The sequence below is a fragment of the Amblyomma americanum genome, chromosome 4 (genome assembly GCF_052857255.1).
Source record: "Amblyomma americanum isolate KBUSLIRL-KWMA chromosome 4, ASM5285725v1, whole genome shotgun sequence".
Taxonomy (NCBI): domain Eukaryota; kingdom Metazoa; phylum Arthropoda; class Arachnida; order Ixodida; family Ixodidae; genus Amblyomma; species Amblyomma americanum.
In genome coordinates, this window is record NC_135500.1 from 63,315,745 (window position 1) to 63,337,212 (window position 21,468).

At 46.8% G+C, this 21,468-nt stretch overlaps 1 protein-coding gene across 1 annotated transcript in view; it reads left to right on the forward strand.

Annotated features, from left to right (window-relative positions):
* Positions 1 to 21,468, forward strand: part of LOC144127985 (arginine kinase-like) — a 61,360-nt gene that overhangs the window by 14,747 nt on the left and 25,145 nt on the right. Inside the window, exon 6 of the mRNA XM_077661019.1 lies at positions 10,175 to 10,407. Coding sequence (XP_077517145.1) covers positions 10,175 to 10,407 — 233 coding nt within the window. The remainder of the gene's footprint in view (positions 1 to 10,174; positions 10,408 to 21,468) is intronic.

Genomic DNA, 21,468 nt, shown 5'->3' on the forward strand with positions numbered 1-21,468 from the left:
CCCCCTTTCTCCCCTACAGTGAGGGCACGAACTTGTAAGGGTTGTCGGCGTGGCATCCGTGCGATGGACAGCGTCCTGCAATTCGAAAATAAAGCTTCGCCTTCAGTGCGTTTGGTCGCCAGAGAGATCTCTCTCCGACGCTTCTGGCTCGAATGTCTGAGCGAAATTTCTTTTACGGTGTCTTTCGATCACGATCCGTGGCATTCTTAATATGCATGTGCACAATTCCCTACAGTAGATATTTGCGATTTCAAGTTGAAAATAACTTTTTTCTTTTGTTTATAGAGGACCACCGATGGCGGTCGGGATATTCGAATTTAAGCTAACCAAACGTGAACGGAAGTGGGTTGTGCTGGACTAAAGAACTGATTGCAACGGCTACAATGCTGCCTTCTTGATAAATACTTGCATCACAAAGACAAAGCCTCGGAATCGCTCCCTGACAGCTTTCTATTCAGCAACATTTCCTTCCGATCCCGCTTTCGAGCCTCCCGTGCCGAGCTGCTCCCTCTGTGCCGCCTCATTCGAACGAGGAGCTCTGACACCATTTGCGACTGTGTCGATGTCTCGGTTGCATTTCGAAATTGAGCGCCTTCTTAGCGTGGCAGCAAGTGTCCATGACCCCTCCTCCAAGGGGACTTGCATCTGCTCAGCCCTTCGAGGCACTGTGTGCACAAATGTTGACCTAGCGAATCCGTAGCTTTTCCCGACAGTGTGCTACACCTACTCGTGATTTATTTGCTTCGTGCGAATTTAGCATCCATCGTGTAGCAAATAGGGAAGTCTTTAGTGTGGTAGCACTACTAGGCGCATTTTCAGATCTCGGGCATACACACGTACATGTCTGAATGCTGCTCTGCCATCTCAGGCGGCCCACCGGGTTATGAGCATCCTGACAATTGGAAGACATTCACCCGTGTGAAAGCCTGGGTGAAGGCCTTAAAGGTAGATGCCTTCATGGTAAAGACCTTTAAGGCAAATGCATTTGCGGTAAAGGCCTTTAGTACGTAAGGGACTTAAGTTCCTCTCGTAACTAGTGCTACGGCACGATATTCCGCGTTAGCCATGCTAAACCGTCTGCTATTTCTTTATGAAAACTATCCAAGGCAGTAAATAATGTACTCAAAGAAGTGAGCTTCCCAGCACGTCCTCCGCTGTTTTATTTGCAGACTGATTTCGCCACCAGTAATAATTTCATAGTTTTTTCTTAATTTATAGCGCCCTTTTCATCTTCAAAACAGTGTGGTTCCGCGATCCCTCGTGTATTAATTTTCAAAATATAATTATTGTGAAGGTGAATACCTAATCATTGTGACACTTCGTACGGAATTCTATACATGTTCCTGTAAAAGAACTATTGTTCTAGCGAATTGGTTTCTTTCTGGTTTAAATATAATATCAAGGCCAGAAAATATTTTTTTGTAATCGAAACAAAGAACGGTACTTGAAGGGGTTAAGGCTGGCGAGAATACCCAAGAAAATCGGGCGGAAGTGGCAGCAAGGAGCATGTTGCCCTGCTGCATAGCCCTCAATCTGATACCAGCCAATGAAGACTCAAATTCAGTGCGTGGGGTGGGGAGACACACCAAACAAGTCGACGGAGTGTCGTGCTCCGCACTGGAGTAGAAAAAAAAATTTCTCAAGGCGACTCGATAGCAACCGTGGCATCAGACAGCTGCCAGCTGACGAGAAGTGACGTCACGCTGGCTGACTCAAATGGGACGAAAGGCGCGATCGAAGTGACGCGAAACTGGCGATGGTATTGGCTATGATAGCCGCTACAGAAAACATTACGTAGAGTAATAGTTGTAGACAACGTTGATCCCAAGGCGGCCGAAAAAAAAAACATGAGAGTGAAAGTGTAAATTCAGTAGAAGCACATTGTGCCATTGCCGAGTTTTTGTAAAAATGCGGTAAGTCAGGTTTAACACATAGGCCACGAGGGACGCTGCAGTGGGCGGCTCCGGATTAATTTAGACCCCTAAGGGTTCTTAACTTGCGCTGACACCACACAACACACGGGAGTCTTTGCATTTCGTCTCCATCGAAATGCGGCCGCGTGACAGGGATTCGATCCCGAGACCTTGAGATCAGCAGCCGAAAGCCAAGGAGCCACCGCGAAGGGCACGTGTAAAGTATGCCCTATGAATCAAGGTGACGAAGTGATCGCTGAACAAGTTAGCGCGTACGTAGCGCCCATGATGAGCGCTGGCCGGACCCCTGTCGACAGCTATGCGAAAGACGCCGCCTCCTGGAAGCAGCGATTCGAATGGCGCCGCTGCTGCATTATAGCACACAGCGCTTCCACCCGACGCTGGGCTCGCGTCGGGAATGGCTGCGGTGTGCTGCGCTCTGTGGCGGTGCTCTTTGAGGTTGGCTGGCCGCCCGGCGTGTCTGGACTCCGCGATCCGCCGCCGCCACTTCGGCCGGTGAGCCTGGCTGCGCATTTCAGGCACTCCGCAGGGCGCCCTGCTTTTTCCGCACAGTCTATTTCCGTTCCATTTATTGTTGTTGGAAACAGCGCGGCGCTCAGGATGCGCCGGGACTCGCGGACGAAGGTTTCTGTTTCATTTGACTGACCTTCGAAGAGGGCTCTGACGACGTTAGGGCATTCTTCGGAGACTCGCAAAAAGCTCAACGTTCGACTGATTCACCAAAGAGCTTGTGTCGTTTATTCAGCCTCACGCAAGAACGCTTGACGGGACAGCTCTACTGGGAAGTCTACGTCTACCTATGGGCGGTACTTTATCAGTACCTACACATTGTTGTTGCGTTGTCTTCGGCAATCTCACGTTGACTGCATGATCGATATATAAGCACCGTTGAGAGCATGTTGTGCAGGGGAACCCACTTCTCTTGCCACGCATTCGGCATCTCCGTGCTCGATATATAAATGGATGGCGAATTTCACGACAGTCTACCTTCATATCGTTTTCCCATTTTGTTAACACTGGGGACCAGAAAACAACCTTAGTTCCACTGCTTAATATTTTAGAGAGCAATCGGCGCGAAGCTCGTATCCAAGAACAGACTCCTTATTAGACGGTCCCTTCTCCCCCCTCCACCCTTCCCTGCGTTCTTCTCCCCAGTTGTTGTCAAACAATCATTCGCGTGCCTCCCCAGCTCGATTTCCGCCGCGCGTCAGATTCCGCATCTTCCGAGGGGGAAGAGCCAACTCCTGGGAATCGATTTTTCGGGCTCATTTCTAGGAGCGACCGTGAACCTCGGACCCATGTTTCTCTCTTTTTTCCCCCTTTATTTGTGGATCTAGCACATCGCTAACCTCCCTGTTTGGCGCGCTTTCGCCGTTTCTCCCACGCCGCTCGTGCGTTGCGCGGCGAGCCGTGCGTATACGCGGCCGCTGTCTCCTCCGCGGTTTGCGCGCGGTCTCCGATACGAGGGGCAGAAAAGGGCGGAAGCCGGACGCCAAGTGGTTGTTTCACGCGAGACCACTTCGTTGCGCGGGAGTGGCCCGGGATCCGCACCGGCGGTCGCCACACACACGGCCGGATCGATCGCCGGCGCCATCTTGACGCCGGGCGCGGGGAAGACGCGCTGCCCGCCACGCGGAGCCTGCGGGGCTTTTCCCGTTCACCCGCTGCTCTTTCCTCCGCCGTTCAAGTAGGCGAGTGCGTGCGACAAGTTTTAAAACAAGCGCCTCTCCACCGATGACGAGCTTTTATTAGCGGAAGTCCGATGCGCGGAGTATGACACTTCGTTTCTCTTCAATTGGTGAACGAGTGCCCATCGCTTGTCTATACTTTAGTCGGTGAGGGCAGAGCAGTGTTTTTGTTACATTACAGCTCACTCTAACGAACGGCCATCTGTTTATTGGTGGTGCAAGCAGAGGCGCCTTTTATTCTTCCTTTTTCGCACCTCATATTTGAAACAGATTTGTTTGCGGCTCTTTTCCGGGCACGCAACACGAGCAACAAGCGGCACCTTTTTAGCCGCACGTTCGCAGAAAAGTGTAGAGATGGAGCTGGCGGGATTCCGGCGTTGTTTATAGACACTGAATGCCGGCTTTTCTTATCTTGCCCGAGCTCTGAAAGTCAGCAAATAAACATGAAAGAAAACACACACCAGAGACGTTAAGGAAATTTTGCACCTTCCACTACATCCTCCGTTATTGCTAGAGGACAGTGCGTAGCTGTTCATGTTTCCCGAATGCTTCGCTTACACGATCGTTATCCCGCACTGTCGCCAACTCGGCTGAAGCCCCGTTGAAATGATGGTCGCGTCCCGCCAACTTGTTTTACGCACTGCAGGATGACTCGGTCGGTGCGCCACCATTGTTGTACTGCGGTGCACAGCGACTCCCGCGCCTCCGCTCGGCCCTTCGCCCCCAAACTCGCGCGCGCTCTCCTCCGAAACTCCCCTCCTCCTCGACTGCCAAAACCCGAGCCGCGCCCCCGGTCCAAGCTCTCTGCTCGTGTCGGCTGCAAAGCGCAAACCAACGAGTGGTGAGGGCATCGAAGAGAGAGAGTGTCTTCCCGTGATCCTCCGAGGTGGCTTCCCTCCACCTCTTCCCCCCTCCCCCCAGCCCCAGGCCCCGCTCCTCTCCCCGGAGCCGCGACAATACCGGCGCTTTCACAGTCTTCGCATCGCTCGGGTAAACAGCACACTCGCAGCAGCCGCCGCTTCTCGATCTGCTCTCCAAGAAGAGGTCAGTCTCAAACCGTGCTCCTCATCAACTCTCGCTTCGTTTACCCTTAATTTCATTCTCCCCTGCATTTCGCTCGGTCTGCGGCTGACACTTTCAGGCGCTATTGATTCTAGAGACACGGACGTGTTTACTTCGGAAAACGACTGCGCGACGGTGGTGTCTGACGCCGCTACGATGCGAGCACGGGAGTTGCACTCGTTTGAAGACGGATGTGCTGGGGGCGGATGGAGGCGCCAATGTTCCCGAGGATGTCTCAGAAGCATTAGAATCGGGAGTAAAGGCTGCGTGATTTTTTTTTCTTTTCGAGCTTTTTCCTGTTCTACAGATATGCTTCTCTACCGCTTCTCCGAACAGAAATACTCAAGGGGAGCGGGTGCGACCTTGTCTACACCGAATGCGAAGCCTCGCGTACCAGTGTGTGTCGCCCAACGGACATGACCTTCCACCAATGTCATGCCGAAGTAAAACCGAATGCGAGATTTTTGCAAACTGCAGCCGCACGTTCTTCAAAATCTTTCCAAAGTTTGCCTTCAAATTCTTGCCACTCAAATTTTGTACATTATCGGGCATTTTCCGGCCTGGTAAGACTGTGTCTCCGGTTATATCCCACAATCAAGTATGCAGATATTTGGTGAAATCAAATCGAGAGACAAGCAGTGTTCATGACATGATATAGGTTATGCGTGTTCATTTTCTTTTCGAGAAGACTCACTTTCAAACATTCTGGCTGCCGTAACCAACAACTTTAGTGGAACACATAAGGGTAGGGCGACGCTGCCTACTACAAAATAGCTGGTGTTTCTCTATTTGTCGCATATGCGGGACGCGCGACTGCGAACTGTGGCAAAGCACAGCAAAACGGCTGTCTATCCAAAAAAAATGCATCGTTTCCTCATTGTTAGGAAAAGAGCTTGACAAGCTTTCTGCGGATAGCCGCATTACCTCTGTTCTGCAAAATTGCCGCCGAAATTTGCAGATAAGCGTTACCTGAAGCTGTTTGCTCTACGACTGTTTTTCATGCAGAGCGCAATGTCGATGCGGATCAGCATGCGAGCTTCTCTCTCGGCATTCGACCCTGTTTAACCTTCTTTCGCATATTCGTCTCGCCGATTCAGTGTCACTGTGAGACCGCGAGAAATGGCTTTTGTTCTCGCTGTTCCAGCTTCGCTCAAATTAAGTTTGCGGCACCTAAATCAGTCTGGCTATAACCACACCACAAACCAGTCGCCTGCATTCCCTGAATGCCCGGAGCGCTCTAAGGCTTCTTGTTATTGTCTCATTTTTCACAACTGCCTAGACACTTCGTAGCGAACTTCTTTTCCGCGATAGTAGTTTCTCAGAAACAGGCACAAGCACAATGGAATAATTCCACTCCCATCGTACTCTACATTAGAATGAGATGAGCTCCAACCACCTGTTGTAATTCTAACTGCAAGCAGTGTAGCGAACTATCCATGGACACTATTGCGGAAAGTCGAATTCAATCAAGGGATGTTCCCTTTACTTGTTCCTCCTCCGTATGCAGTATTGCGCTGGTCGGAGAAGCCTGTCCTGTCCGGTCAGCGTGATGTTGGGGAGGGAGGCAGCCAGTAGGTTTCATTCAGCCGGCGCTTACCCCCTCCTCACGTTCTCCCGGGGAGCTAACGCGATTAGTTACCGTGGCCTTGGGATTCCAGCGACCGCTTCTGCCAATTTGGTTAATGCGACCGATTACCGAGCACTCGGGGGAAGCTGCTTTTCTAGAGGTTCTTTACTGCTCTACGATGCGTGCGATTGCAAACAGCGCGGAAGGTGGCGCGAGAATTTAAGAACAAGAAACGAGAGCCGAAATGTAAAATACCTCGGAACGGATAGGCGGCGCGTTCGTTGCGCAGTCGGCTTGTCGATTTAAATGCTCGTGTTTAGTCGCCTCTGTTCCTCCCCTTAGAGCGAACTAATTTTTTGATAAATTAATTCCAGCTTCTCTCCTCGGCCAGCATTTAACAGAGTGATCTCTAGACTTAAAGACTCCATTGCTTACCTGGTATTAGCGATAACTGATTTCACTAATCTTGAAGTTCAACTGGCCGTCACCGTACTGACGAGCCAAAACAAAATCAGCCAAAGACAAAGGGGCAAGAGTTACAACAAAAGTAAAAGCGCTGGAACTGCCTTACTTTTCAGCGGACGCCTCAATGCCGCTTGGAAAAAAAAAGGACGAAGCCGACGAAAAGGGCACGGCTAAGAAAGTGAAGGCAGCGCATTAACCACCGTAAATTTTGTTAAGACAAACTCCATCGGGTGGTAGCCTCTTTCAAGTCCTACGTCCATCATGCCCTTTAGAATGATGCCTTCTTTAACGATATTCTAGATCATGCAGTAAAACGATTTTTTTTAATGTCTTCTTCCAGTAGCCTTGCGTGCTTTCGATTAAAAACAAAAAAGCGTGGAAATTATAAGCGCGTATAGTCACTGCCCAGACTTCTGAGAGAGTTTCCTGCATAGGTTACCGGCGTATCTACGTGAAACACGCGTAGAGAAGGTTTCGCGAACGAAATTAAATTAAGTAAGCCGGCTGAGAAGTTCCACACAGTTTGAAAGGGTATGAATTGGCGTCACGCAGCGATGATCTGCGTTAACTCATTCTTTAGCTAGACGAGTAGAATCGGTCTGTAAATGTTAATTCACTAATCGTTTTGAGAGAAGACAACGCGCGGCGATTCGCACTGCATCAAAAACGCAATCGCATAAACAACGAAACCGCAAGGGCGCACTGCCTTGATTGAAGCTTTAATGCGTGCACAGCTCACTACAAAGTGACCTCCACAACACCCATGTCCCCTTTTTTCATTCCGAAACGTCGATAATGTTTTGCGGGCCGACCTTGCCCCTGGTCGCGCACGAGCCGTTTGACATTTTGTCGCTGTCCTATACTTGCAAGCTTGGCCTTAACTCTGCCCTCAGTATCGACCTGATTTTATACCAAGCATAAAGAGAAATGCGCTTTCGTCGTTTCTTTGTTCGTATTAGAGTGTGCTGCTTTGTCGTTGCTCTTTTTGTGCTTAGATGCTGTGCTTGCTGCGAAAAGTGCTCCATTCACTGTACTCTTCATTCCTTGAAGCAACCGCTGTGTTCTTCGCTAGGGAATGAGCAGTGCACTCGGTTATTTTACCTTGATTCGGTGGAATTCGTTGCAAGACTAGCCGGTTACATATATTAGGACTATTAAAACAGTACCAAACGAAACCAATTCCGGACAGCAGGAAGACAAGACGAGGGGTCTACGTCGACTCAGCGCCCGTTCTGTCTCTCTATACCCGTAATTTCCTCATCTTGTTCTGTTTTACTAGTTTTAATATTTTACCTTAGCAGAGTTAAACACAGGTTCTGAATGGGTGTACAACTGCTTTGAGCGTTCTTTTAAGCTTCTACAGTTGTACGAAGAATTCGAAATAATCCTGAAGGCAGTCTTCTTAAATACAGTTGATAGTAACTGAGCTATCGACCTCTTTTAAAAGCAACATTCATTCAGAGGTCGTGATGTGATTGATGCGTTTGGGAGCGAGGGTTTGATGCGATCAGGGTCCGCAGTCCGGGATTATTCCGTTGGCTGACGCTTCCGCCCAGGCTCAGTGAAGGAAGCGGACTTAATCCTCGAGCTGCGATCTGGTGAGAGCCGCCTCCCGCCCCTCAGTTGTTGGCTGACAAATGCGCATATATATCAGATTGGCATTAGAGGCCCAGAACGAGTTATGTAGCCTACAGATTGGAGATATCGCCACAGAAGCGGCATTCCCTGTCAAAGGAGTCCAGGTGTGTGTCACGTAACTTGGGCGGATATTGGTATGTTTGTGTTTGTAGGCGTCGGAAGGGTACTTCTTGTGTTTGTCGAGGCCGTTAGATGAAAAACTAAAGCGAGCATTGTAGTGAAACCCAGCAGCTACTGAGTGAAAGATAGGCCATATTTCGTTTCTTCAGATAGCTATATTTTCAGCAAAAACAAAAAGAAAATAGCCTGCGCTGTGATAACCGGATGTCGCGAGACAAGCTAGCTTGTTCACTGAGAAACGTCAGAGGTGGAATCGACAGCTTCTACCAAATATTCACTCCGCGAGAGGCGTCCGGGATAAGGCCGCCGCTGCGTCCTGGTCAATCGGTGGTACGGTGCAGCTCGCAGCCAGCAGAACTCCTCCGTAAGCGCACGCCATGCGGAGAGTCGCGAATGCTGTGTTTCTATGAGGGAGGGCTTGGTTGGGGCCGAGTCCGCGACCACGTGCGCAACTTCCGCTGTATTTCCCGGTTTGATCGAAGCTGCCCTCATTGAGCGGGACACCTTTCAGGCGACCTTTTGCACGGTGCGACACATGTGCAGACTGCTCTCACATCTGAGACTTCAAATTTACGACGTAAAGTTCAATCTGAGTACTTATAAAATTCTGTCCAAGTGAAGAAGCAGCGCCTAAGATATAGTAAATATTTCGCGCCTCACAATAGAGCCAGTTTTGCCCCGCCTACAGCGAACTGTGCAGTGGAACAGAAAGTACTGTTCTCGTGGGAATAACATATCTTGTTAAGACAATAGGTGTTTTCGTTACGTCAGATTCTGTTGCCTCAAAAAAATTTCCGCCGTTCTTTTTCAACCGTAAGGTGACTCGAGCACTGGTAAAAACAAACGCACACACAGAGGGTAGTGAAAAATACGCATGCATAGTTTATTCTATTTTGATGCGAAAGCCGCCAGAATTGAAGACCTGCGATGTCTTGGCCTTTCGAACACAGGCGAGGGCACATCTAACGCTGCGGCGAGTGGTTCTGTTGTGCCCGCTCGGGCAGCCCTGATTTTCGGAAGAGGTATTCTTTCACAGTTTGTGTGCGAGCGCTGATGCGGGATTAAAGGAAACAAGTGGCCCGCATTTGTTTGCATGGAAACCAGCGAACTGACACACACAACTTATTCTTCACTGCAGTCTTCCGTCTACGCGCTATGCTTGAATACGGCCACACTTCCTTCTTTAAGAAAAGGGGAGCGTTCAGTGTTTACTATTGCAAGCACTGTTAGCAGAGCGACATTTCCTTCCTGTTTTAGGGCACAGAATCATTTGTGGCGTATACCGGTTCTTATTATTCCTCCATGGAGTACTTACGCTTAGATCGGCTTTCGTCGTCATAGAGTGTAATTCCATGCGATACTATTCACTCATCCTTCTATTACGTGCCGACTAACTGTATTTATTTCGCCAAGTTTGCCTTCTTAACCTACCGTGATAGATACGTTGCACCTTGCCATCGCAAATACTCACTGAGGGATTACGGCACAGCAGGCGGATCGTGAGGCGGCTTCGCCCCCTGATTGAAGCATGGAATTCAAGCAGTCCGTGCACTGCAAACATGCGTGTTGTGCGTCATATTGTCGTGAAAGAGCTGTCTGCACATCTAGACGTCTACGCCTCATATGGCTGAAAAAGCGCGTTAGGTTCGTGCAGTGGCAGAGTGGTCGGCCTGACTTCTCCGTTCCGCCCTCTTGCGCAGGGTCACCTCGGACACCAAGCAGGAGGCGAAAGCAGCCAAGGAGAAGGAATCCAAGTCCGACAAGATGGTGGACCAGGCAACCCTTGACAAGCTTGAGGCCGGCTTCAAGAAGCTGCAGGATGCCAAGGACTGCAAGTCCCTCCTCAAAAAGTACCTCACCAAGGAGGTCTTCGACAAGCTCAAGACTCGCAAGACCGCCATGGGCGCCACCCTCCTTGACGTCATCCAGTCTGGTGAGCCATCTGTCCTCTCTTTCCTTCGTCGCTCCTATTAACCCGGCCAATGTTCGCCCTATTTCCCGCCTCCCTTGAGAACTTAGTGCACTACAGAAGCTAGAACTGCCGCCAACCAATGAACGGCCGAGTTCGCAAAACTCTCCGCCCTTACAAGCGGCCCGCTGTTGGCGGGAGTCTAAGCTGTCATGTAGGTCTTGCTGGTTATTGGCCAGTAGCATAGAGACATGATTCCGGTCTCATGTACGACCCATTTGGGAATTCTGCTAAGTTTTATGCTCTGTCGATGAGTCTGGCGTTGCCATCAGCAATCAGACGCCTGCCACTCTAGAGCGAACTTTCGATGTGTATTACTTTAAAGATTACTTGTGCTGTGTGCGGGTAAACCAACGCAGAGTCTCGAAGTAATGTAAGGACTCAACAGAGTAATCACGAGGCAAAGCTTCGCGATCAAGAAATGCCTGCTATTTTTCTTCACCTGTATGCAGGCAAATTTTTTTTATCTTACAACTACGCTTTCGGTGCAAGAAGTTCTATAAATTCGGGAATTTCACAGTAATAACTGATAATACAATTCTCTTCCTTTCATCACGCAATAAAAGAAAAAAATAATGCCAGCGAAAAACAAATACCACGGCTTCTTACAATCGGCTTATTTATAACTGATAAAAGCTGGCCTACCAATTTCATCCTCTGATAGTGGTGTTACGCCGACCATCCTGTTTGTCTGGCGGTGCTTGTGGCAAGTCCGAGCACAAAGTCGTCAAGAATTACGGCGGACCTGAAATTGTACTTTGGTCCAAAGAAAAGCTGAAAGTAAACAAAAAGAAATTTTCACGGCGTTTTTCTAAAAAAATTAAAACAAATGTCGACCACAAATGCTTTCCCCACTCTGAGTGACACCATTCGGCCTTCTATGGGACAGAAGGCGACAGATCGGTCGCCACATTGCTAAAGTATAACTGGCTGGGGAGAGACGACCAACCACTCCGCGCTTCTGCGCTTCTTTTCCCGTTATTCTAATCGGGTAGCTCGTTCGATGTCAAATCCTGGCACACTTTATGATAGCAGCTCCCTTCTCGACTCCATTTTGTTCTCTTGCTCGCTCTTCGCAATTGCCTCAACGCCGTATCCCACCATTCGCTGTACTTTAACCAATGGAGAAAACAAACACACAGCTTGACAGCGTTTGAGCCAGTAGCAAAGAGCGAAAAAAACAAATAAAACGGAAACAAATTAACATAGAAAGTAAAATAGAAAGATTCTACCAATCAACTCGGAAGTTTAAACAAATAAAAAAAACAGACGCTTTCGAGACAGGCAGCTCTTGATATTCAAAAATTCTGAAAAATTTAGGCGCGTCTTTAATTTACTAAATGATTTCACCTTCCTAGGCACACCGAGCGTTCGGCTGCCCGCGCAGGAAACGCATCACGCAGAACTGCCAAGGGGAAGCTCATTCGTACTTGCTTCCTCCGCTATTGAGCATAAGAAAACGTCTTCCTGCGTCATGTGATTCCGCCAATGATGCTTATCAGGGTATTCTGTGCTGGTCCAGCACACAGCTTGTGGCGCAAGGGAAGCGCACTTGCTTGCAAGCTGCAGCATCGCTTGATACGGCGCGAATTTTGCACCCGGCAAAAATATAGTTCACACATACTTGTGCGCTGCGGGGAGTCCCCTCCTATGAGATTCATCTACCATCCGTTGCCGCACGAACCTGTAAAAAGCCGGTAATGAATTATGAGGTGAGAAACTCGATACGCACGAAAGTATAAATGAGGTACTGTCAGTCTACGATCTTCAAAATAATATGCGTAGGGACGCATGGCTACCTGCAAATAGGTTTAAATGACGCTGCAGACGCCCATAAAAGCCGCTAGAACAAAAGGCAATTAAAAACCGCTGCCAAAATTAACGCAGCAATAAGGGGTCGTGTTATCGTATGGTGGCACCAGGCTTAAATAAAGCTAAAGCACCGTCGCTCTCCGTAACAGTACAAGCGGCTTTGCACACAGCCTTAACTCAGTGCAGCCAGGTCATAAAGGCGTTGTCTGCAGTAGGCAGTACCATCAATCAAACGGGCTTTGAACAGACTAGCGTTAGGCCCCGTGGGAAGTCTGCAATACAAGCAGTACGAGGTACAGCTTAAAATCAGTGACGAACAAACTAAACCTCTTGCATAGATGGCACGCAGATACGGTGTCCGTCTCTGTGTATACAGTGTTATTGCGCACAAAATGAAAAGCGAGAATCGTCACGCTAAACACTGAGGATACAGAGTGCAGGAGTGCGCGAATAGGCAGAACAAAACGTTGAACAAATGAGAGATCCCGTGAATCGGACTAATGCGATGTAGGACAGAGAGAGGGCTGAGGATAGGTGCTGGTCGTAAAAAAAACTTATAACTATTACGTAACTTGCATTTCGTCGGCAGCCTTGTTGTGCACATCATAGTACTTTTATGCCGCATTGCGTTGTCGAAGTAGAATTACGCAATTCGTTGATTAATTGAAAGTGCGTTCAGAAGCACCCGACCAAATTCGCCTATAATGGGGAAATTTTTCTATTCTACAATCAAAACTCATAAGTTATGAAAAAAATAGCAGGCGGTTTAAATATTACGCAGCTGGACTACGTCGCCCAACGCGGGCCTTATATTGACGAAGCTTGCCAGTTAGCAAGCGGCATGCTGCCTGCTGTTGCCAAAACAAAAGAACGTCGAGATAGCTATCTAAATGACTTGAGACGCACGACTTATTCCCAGCGATCCTTCATTTCATTTCATTCTCATTTTATTTGTTCTGAGTTTTCTGCCTACAGAAAGCTAAATGATCAGGGACTAAATGTACTGTGTACCTGACTAGGTCCCTGAACCCTGACTTTGCTCGGAAACAGTGCAATTTTTCAGAACAAAAAACACGAACATCGGACCTAGGGAATTCAAATGCATCAACTACAAATACAGCACACTAAAAGAACATGACATACAGGTTTAATAAAGGAGCACTACAAAAAACACAATACTTCAAGGAAAACAGTACTAGAACTAATCAACAAAGCAGAGATAAATAATTCATCATGTAAAGCAACACAACAGGTCTTTCACGAAAAGGGATAATGTATTAATGAATTGAAAAGTGTTATCGGACAGAGATCACCATTATTAAGACTTAAATTCATCAAAACATATCAAACAGCGGAACATTGCTCAAATAAATATTTAACAAAGTCTTTCTTAAACACTCTGGTTAAAGCAGTTTCCGTTGCAATGCTAATTTCTCGATTTTGATTTAGAAGAGAGGGTACTAAGTATTAAAGCTTTGATGGCCATAGTTGGTCCTATGTCGTGGCATTCTGTATTTAATTGCTCCAAACGGAAAGGATTCATTTTTTTTTCATAATATAATTGCTCGCAGTCTTAAACTTCAACTCAAATGCAAGGTGACAGCACTCTCAACAGCGAGGGGTGCGCACCTACTTCATAGATCTCCTTACCTTCGCAAATTCAGAGCGTTCCAGTCACGCACAGCGCGCCCTGCGTGTGGCTTCGGCAGAACGCGGCCGCTGATGTCCGAAATCCTATCGCAGCATATGTGGTCACGCAAGCCTTGCATATTCGCAGCGAAATTGCTCATCCAGACAGTCGAGCAGACAAGTGGGCGCTCGTTCACAGCCCACATTTGGTCCTATATCATTCGAGACGCTTCTGAGAGCGCCTTTAGCAATGCGATTCGGAGATTACCTGGTTCTATTTTTGATCTGCTTAAATCAGGCACTTTCTTTGGTGCCCGGAATATAGGTACCTTACGGATAACCCTTAATCAGGTGTTTCAGAACACGCTTTACTTGTTCTCAATGTATTTAGTGGCCTAAAATAGTAACTAATGATCTAAAATTTATCATTACTACTTACTCGGCTATGTCGACAAGGTCGTATCCGCGAAACGTGTCCGCAGCAGTTGTAAGGAACTTAGAAGAGGTAGCGCCAAAAGAATAGTTGCAATCTAAATAGGATGATGTGAGGATGCTGCGCAAAAAAAAATTATGGCGATAAAATGACTAGTTAATTAGAGCGAAAAATGTCCAAAAAGTGGGCGGAGCCAGGGCAACGTGTGGCGCCAAATTTGAAAAAACGGAAGCGTGGGGGGGGGGGGGGGGGGAGCCAACGCGTAGCGCCAAATTTGAAAACGAAGCATGGCGCCCAGTTGGGAAACTGAAAATGGGCAATTGGTGGAACTTGATTAAGTAAGACAATTAATTGTGGTAATTGGTAAATTGGATAAATTTACATCAGTGCTTAATCGAGTAAATGTGAGGAGAAGGGACAAGTGAAGCAAAGATGGGCAACGAGTGAACCAAAGAGAGGCAAAGAGGGGCAAAGAGAAACGAGGAGGAGTCAATGCTTTCGCATTCCTCCACTGCGGGTTACCGCAGTGACCTCAAACGTTTTTCTGTACGCGTACAGTGCATAAAGATTCTTTCTTTCTTAGTTGCGTGATATGGCTGCCAAAAATACGCCGTTGGTTACGTCACCATGCGTCGTTCTACTTAAATTAAAAAGCTTGATTCAGGTTGCATAAAACTGCCTATACAAAGGTCAGTACGAAATGTAGGGCCTAGAATGTATAGACTGTGTGATAATTTTAGAGGCTAAATAAACTCATTTGTTTAACTCCGTGATGTCGGAAACGACTTGGCAACAATCTGCTAATTCCGGCCAGTACGTTTCCTCCTGTAAAGCTTGGTTTGCTGCAAGCCCTCCATCTGCGTAAGAAAGCCCACTCTACGTTAAAGGAACCCTGAGGTCACGAGCGTCAATCTGCACACCGTATTCTTGTGTTCCACTCGGTGTCAGTATCCATCTAAGTCGCTTTCCTCCTCACCACTTCCGCCCTTCCTCTTTGACTTCCTTCTTTCCGCTCATACATTGTATCATTTCTCCTCTTGCATTCTTGGCATTCTTCCTCCTGTCTCTCTCTTTCTTTCTTCCTGGTCCTTTTCTATGCCCTTTGTAGGCAGTGTAGAGCTCTTTGTTATCGCCACCCACTCCTTGCGAACAATACTTGCGCTGTATGCAAAAAATAAAAATATATGAATGGCATAAAGTGCGACTGAGAAATGGAAAACTAGGACAACTCAGGTTCTCGTTTATGTTTCGTACTTGCTGTACAACCACTCAAAGTGCTGGATGTCTCAAGCTAGACGAAGACTGCGCGCAGCATTTGCGATACTATAGTTTCGCTGCTTTTCTAGGCTTTTAGGCTCAGACTTTTCGCAAACAAAAAAGTTAATTCGACTTATTTATTTGTTCTGTTACCTGAGTTGCATTTTAGTCGTTCAGAAATGAGCCGTGAGATAGGGCGTGTTAATGTTATCACGGTCAAACAAATCGGCATTGAAAAAGTGGTTAAACTAAAGTTACGGGCAGCGAAATGAGCTTATTATTCAGATAAATTGACAGCGCACCGACTTATCATTTCTCGTTGCCGAACAGTCAGGTTTCCTCAGACTATTATTGCGTTCATGAGTGACGATTTCAGCTCACCTTTAAAATTTCTCTTTGCGCTATTTCATCATCATCATCATCAGCCTTACTACACCCACTGCAGGGCAAAGGCCTCTCCCATGTCTCTCCAATTAACCCTATCTTTTGCCAGCTGCATCCACCCTTTGCCTGCAAACTTCTTAATCTCATCCGCCCACCTAACCTTCTGCCGCCCCCTGCTACGCTTACTTTCTCTTGGAATCCACTCCGTTACCCTTAAGGACCAGCGGTTATCTTGCCTTCGCATTACATGCCCTGCCCAAGCCCATTTCTTTCTCTTGATTTCGACTAGGATGTCATTAACCCGTGTTTGTTCCCTCACCCACTGTGCCCGCTTCCGGTCTCCTAACGTTACACCTATCAATTTTCTTTCCATGGCTCGCTGCATTGTCCTTAACTTAAGCTGAACTCTTTTCGTTAGCCTCCACGTTTCTGCCCCGTAGGTGAGTACCGGTAAGATTAAGCTGTTGTACACTTTCCTCTTGAGGGAAATTGGTAAACTGCCACTCATGATCTGCGAGAATTTGCCATATGCGCTCCACCCCATTCTTATCCTTCTAGTTATCTCCCTCTCATGATCCGGATTAGCTGTCACTACCTGCACTAAGTAGACGTACTCCATCACAATTTCTAGGCTCTCGCTGCCAGTTGTGAACTGTTGTTCCCTTGCTAGGCTGTTGGACATTACCTTGGTTTTCTGCATGTTAATTTTTAGACCCATCGATCTGCTCTGCCTGTCTAACTCATTGATCATGATTTGCAATTCACCTCCTGTGTGACTCATCAAGGCAATGTCATCAGCAAATCGCAGATTATTTAGGTATTCTCCATTTATTCTTATTCCCAACTGTTCCCAATTCAGGCCTCGAAATACCTCCTGTAAACATGCGGTGAACAGCATTGGCGAGATCGTGTCTGCTTGCTTGACGCCCTTCCTTATTGGAATTTTATTGCTGACTTTATGGAGCACTATAGTAGCTGTGCAGTTGCTATATATATCTTCCAGTATTTTGACATAAGGCTCTTCTACCCCCTGATTACGCAATGCCTGTATGACTGCTGAGGTTTCTACTGAGTCGAATGCTTTCTCGTAATCAGTGAAAGCTATATATAGAGGTTGGTTATATTCTGCGCATTTCTCTATCACATGATTGATAGTGTGAATATGATCTATTGTGGAATATCCTTTACGAAAGCCTGCCTGATCATTTGGTTGATTAAAGTCTAATGTTGCCCTGACTCTATTAGCGATTACCTTAGTAAATACTTTGTAGGCAACGGATAGTAAGCTGATCGGCCTGTAATTTTTCAAGTCCTTGGCGTCTCCCTTCTTATGAATTAAAATAATGTTTGCATTCTTCCAAGCTTCTGGTACAGTCGAGGTCATAAGGCATTGCGTATACAGGGTGGGTTATTTTATGCGTTGCATATTGCAATCACTCAGTTCAGCCCTTGGGCGCGGCCGGGAAGCCACCAACCACGTGACGTGACGTAACGACAGCCGGAGGAAAAGCTGGGCCCCAACTCGCGCGGTCGCGCGCGGCCGCAGCCACCACCTGACTCCCGCTAGGGGCGCTGCGCCGGCGCGTGACGTCACGGAGGAAAAGCTGGGCCGCAACTCGCGCGGCCGCAGCCACCACCTGACTCGCGCTCCTCCCGCTAGGGGCGCTGCGCCGGCGCGTGACGTCACGGAGGAAAAGCTGGGCCCCAACTGGCGCGGTCGCGCGCGGCCGCCGCCACCACCTGACTCCCGCTAGGGGCGCTGCGCTATGATTGACGTCACGGCATATGCATAAAAGAGCTGCGCTCCTTCGCCGGGACAGTCTTATACCCCTGTCACACGGGCATTTCGAGGGCCCTCGAACCGATAGTCTATCGACTCAAAGGCGATCGAGCGCTGCTACACGGGCAGTTTTAATGGCGATCGAGTCCATAGCCTATCGAGTCAACGGAGCAGCACGGAACTCCATCGAGATATGCAACGCATTCTTGGCTTAACCAAGCTAAGCCTGGCCATTTTTTTCTAGCACGATGTCCTCTCCATCCTTCAACAGATCTGCTGCTACCTGATCCTCCCGAGCTGCCTTTCCCCTTTTCATTGCTTCTAAGGCTTTCTTTACTTCATCTTTCGTTACTGGCGGGATGACGCGTTGCTGTGCACTGGTCTTTCTCATTAGCGCTCTGATTACATTGGCTACTGTGCAGGTCTGTATAGAACTCTTCGGCTACGTTAACTATCTTATCCATATTGCTAATGACATTGCCCTGCTTGTCTCTTAATGCATACATCTGGTTTTTACCTATGCCTAGTTTCCTCTTCACTGCTTTTAAGCTACCTCCGTTCTTTAGAGCATGCTCGATTCTCTCCATATTAAACTTCCTTATGTCGGCTACCTTGCGCTTATTTATTAACTTTGATAGCTCCGTTAGTTCTATTCTATCGGTAGGGTTAGACGCCTTCATGCTTTGGCGCTTCTTAATTTACTGCGCACTCCGTAATTATTGATATCAGATTATCGTGCATTGAATGAACATCAAGATCGCCTTCCTCAGTTAAAGCCGAATATCTGTTTTGCAGTGCTATCCTAAACTCCTGTACTTTCCCTCTTACGGCTAACTCGTTAATGGTCTTCTTCTTCACTAGCTTCTTCCGTTCCCTCCTCAAGTCTAAGCTAATTCTAGACCTTACCATTCTGTGGTCGCTACAACGCACCTTTCCGAAGACGGCCACATCCTGAATGATGCCAGATTTAGCGCATAGTATGAAGTCGATTTCATTTTTAGTTTCACCATTGGGGCTCTTCCAGGTCCACTTCCTGTTTTCTCGTTTGCGGAAGAAGGTATTCATGATCCGTAAATTATTTCATCCCCGAACTCGACTAATAACTCTCCCCTGCTATTTCTAGAGCCTATCCCATAGTCACCTACCGCATAGTCGTCAGCCTGCTTCTTGCCCCCCTTCGCGTTGAAGTCGCCCATCAGTACAGTGTACTGCGATTTTACTTTATTCATTGCCGATTCTACGTCCTCATAGAAACTTTCAACGGTCTGGTCATCATGACTGGATGTGGGTGCGTAGGCCTGCACCACTTTCAGCTTGTGCCTCCTATTCAGCCTAATTAGTATAGCTGCTACCCTCTCGTTAATACTATAGAACTCCTCTACGTTGCCTGCTATATCCTTATTAATGAGGAATCCCACACCTAGTTCTCGTCTATCCTCTAATCCGCGATAGCACAGTGCGCTATTTATTGCTCCCAGAATTTTCAAAGTGGTTCATAACACACAATTATCTTATACTTATTAAGAAATGCTTTTTTACGTCTGTACAGTTAATGTTACTGCGACTGATTAAAAGAAAGCAGTGCCCGCAAGAACACACTCATCAATTCAATTAATTTGAATCTCGAAGTCGGTCCAACCCGCTCCTGGGGAACATGTTGTAAAGTTTGAGTACTCGTTACATGACATCACGGCATGCCTGGGCTCTACTTAAATTGTTATTAAGTAAATATGAAGCTCTACTTAAATTATTGTTACGTAAATATGAAGTGAGTGCCTCGATCCGCAAAAGCGAGTTAGACAAGTATTGTACAACGTTGAAGCACTCGGAGAACTGTTGACTGTTGTTTCTTCCTCGCAAAAGTAATCTTTATTTGGGACAAACTGGTATATTTGGCCTCGGTTACGGGGCTAAAAATAGCTTCTAAGACCACGCTTGAATCGGCTCCTTACTTACCCTCGCCCCGTTGTTTCCTCATTGCTTGTTTATTTTCGTTTCTAGCACAAACTTTTACTAATACTGTATTCCAAAAAGAAAAGAGGGAGAGATTTTAGCAACCTAAACATGCAGGAATAGGAACAGAAATACATGCTATATCATGATCGAAAGCAAGAGCCAAGCCAAAATTAAAAATGCGCTCAAGTTGAAACAAAAGCGAACGTCGCAATAAAACAAAGCTAACTAAAACAGTAACCATAATCAACATTAATGTTTGCGATACTGCAATTCTTTGTTGATTGAATGCAGGATCCGCTCAGCTGCTGTTCCCAGGAAGCTCTAATAATTACACGAAAGAAACAGATATTACTGTGATCGTGATGTTTTCTTGCTAAAAAAGAAAAACTTTCATCACGATGAATCCGAAAATTACTTCTAGTCTGGGCGTATAAGAATTTCAGCGGCAAGTTTGATTTTATTTTCCGTTAACAAAACTAAACCAGCGGTACCCGACAACTGTGTCCAAAATGTCCAGAATGGTTACCAGGAAAACGAACGGTTTTTGCTTGCACTTCTTCGACCTTTAATATTTTTGGACTGGCCGCAAATTGCAGAGCAATTCAGGTTTGTCAATAATTCATCTTTAAACAAGTAGATATAATTAGGGAGTAGATAGTTCTTTCGTCCTAAAGAGAAGCTTTTGTTTGTATTACTGATTAAGGGAGCAATATGTTTGGTACAATCAAGATTTTACGGAGACTCATGCCTGAATACTTAGCGTGAAACTTTGGAGAGAAGGAATGCTATCTTGAAGTAATAAAACCAAATTTTCTCCCCGTTTGTACTCTCTGCTTATTGCCAAAACCAGGCTACTAGGAAGCGCCCAGGTACGCGCAGTCGTGCACATATTGGTGCCAGCTGAACGCTAGCTGGCGAGAGAAAAAAAACGTGAGCAGATTGGCCTCTTAAGAAATCTGACTTTCAATGGAAGTAAGCTCTTGTCCTGTAATAACCTTCCGCTCTCTAGCGCATTCAGTGTGGTGGAACCACGCACGAAAAAAAAAGAGGAATTTATAAAGAATCATGGTAGCATACTCGCGCGCAAGCTTTTATTTATTTATTTATTCAGCATACCCCTAAAGGCCCTCCTTCGAAGGTATTACATAGGAGGGGGGTCAGTGTAAAAACATGTACAAGGAATATGATTAACAAGCAAATGAACAATAAACAGGCTAGGTATAACGGGGAAAAATAAATAAGCACGAGAGAGTAAGTAAAGAAGCAGGCGTTAAAAAAACAATACAATACGAATTATAGGTTTAAATAAAACGATTAGACATAACAGAAACGAAAAATGCTACAGTGTACATATTAGACACGAAAGGAACAGAAGTAATCACAACAGTACAGCAACTCAAAAAAATTAGAAATAAAAAAAATTAGAAATCTCGAACATCTCAAATCTTTCTGCGAATATCTTTTTTGTTTGTTTGTTTGTTTGTTTGTTTGAATGAATGAATGAACACGATACAGCGAGAACGTAGTTGCGTGGCGACATACCGAAACGCTCCCGCATAGCAGGTTTTTATTTTCTCTCTCTCTCTCATTGCAACGCCCGCGATGGCTGTCGGAATAAAGCAGAGCTGCATAGTGCCACGCTACTTGAAATAGCCTATCGTCTCTCATAGCAACGATGCGCCGTTAGTTCTTTTTCGCTGGTATCCCATTAGCTTCGCTATGGACAATATACATTGGCAGTATAACCCAGCGCAGAGCGGTACGAGCGAGCGAA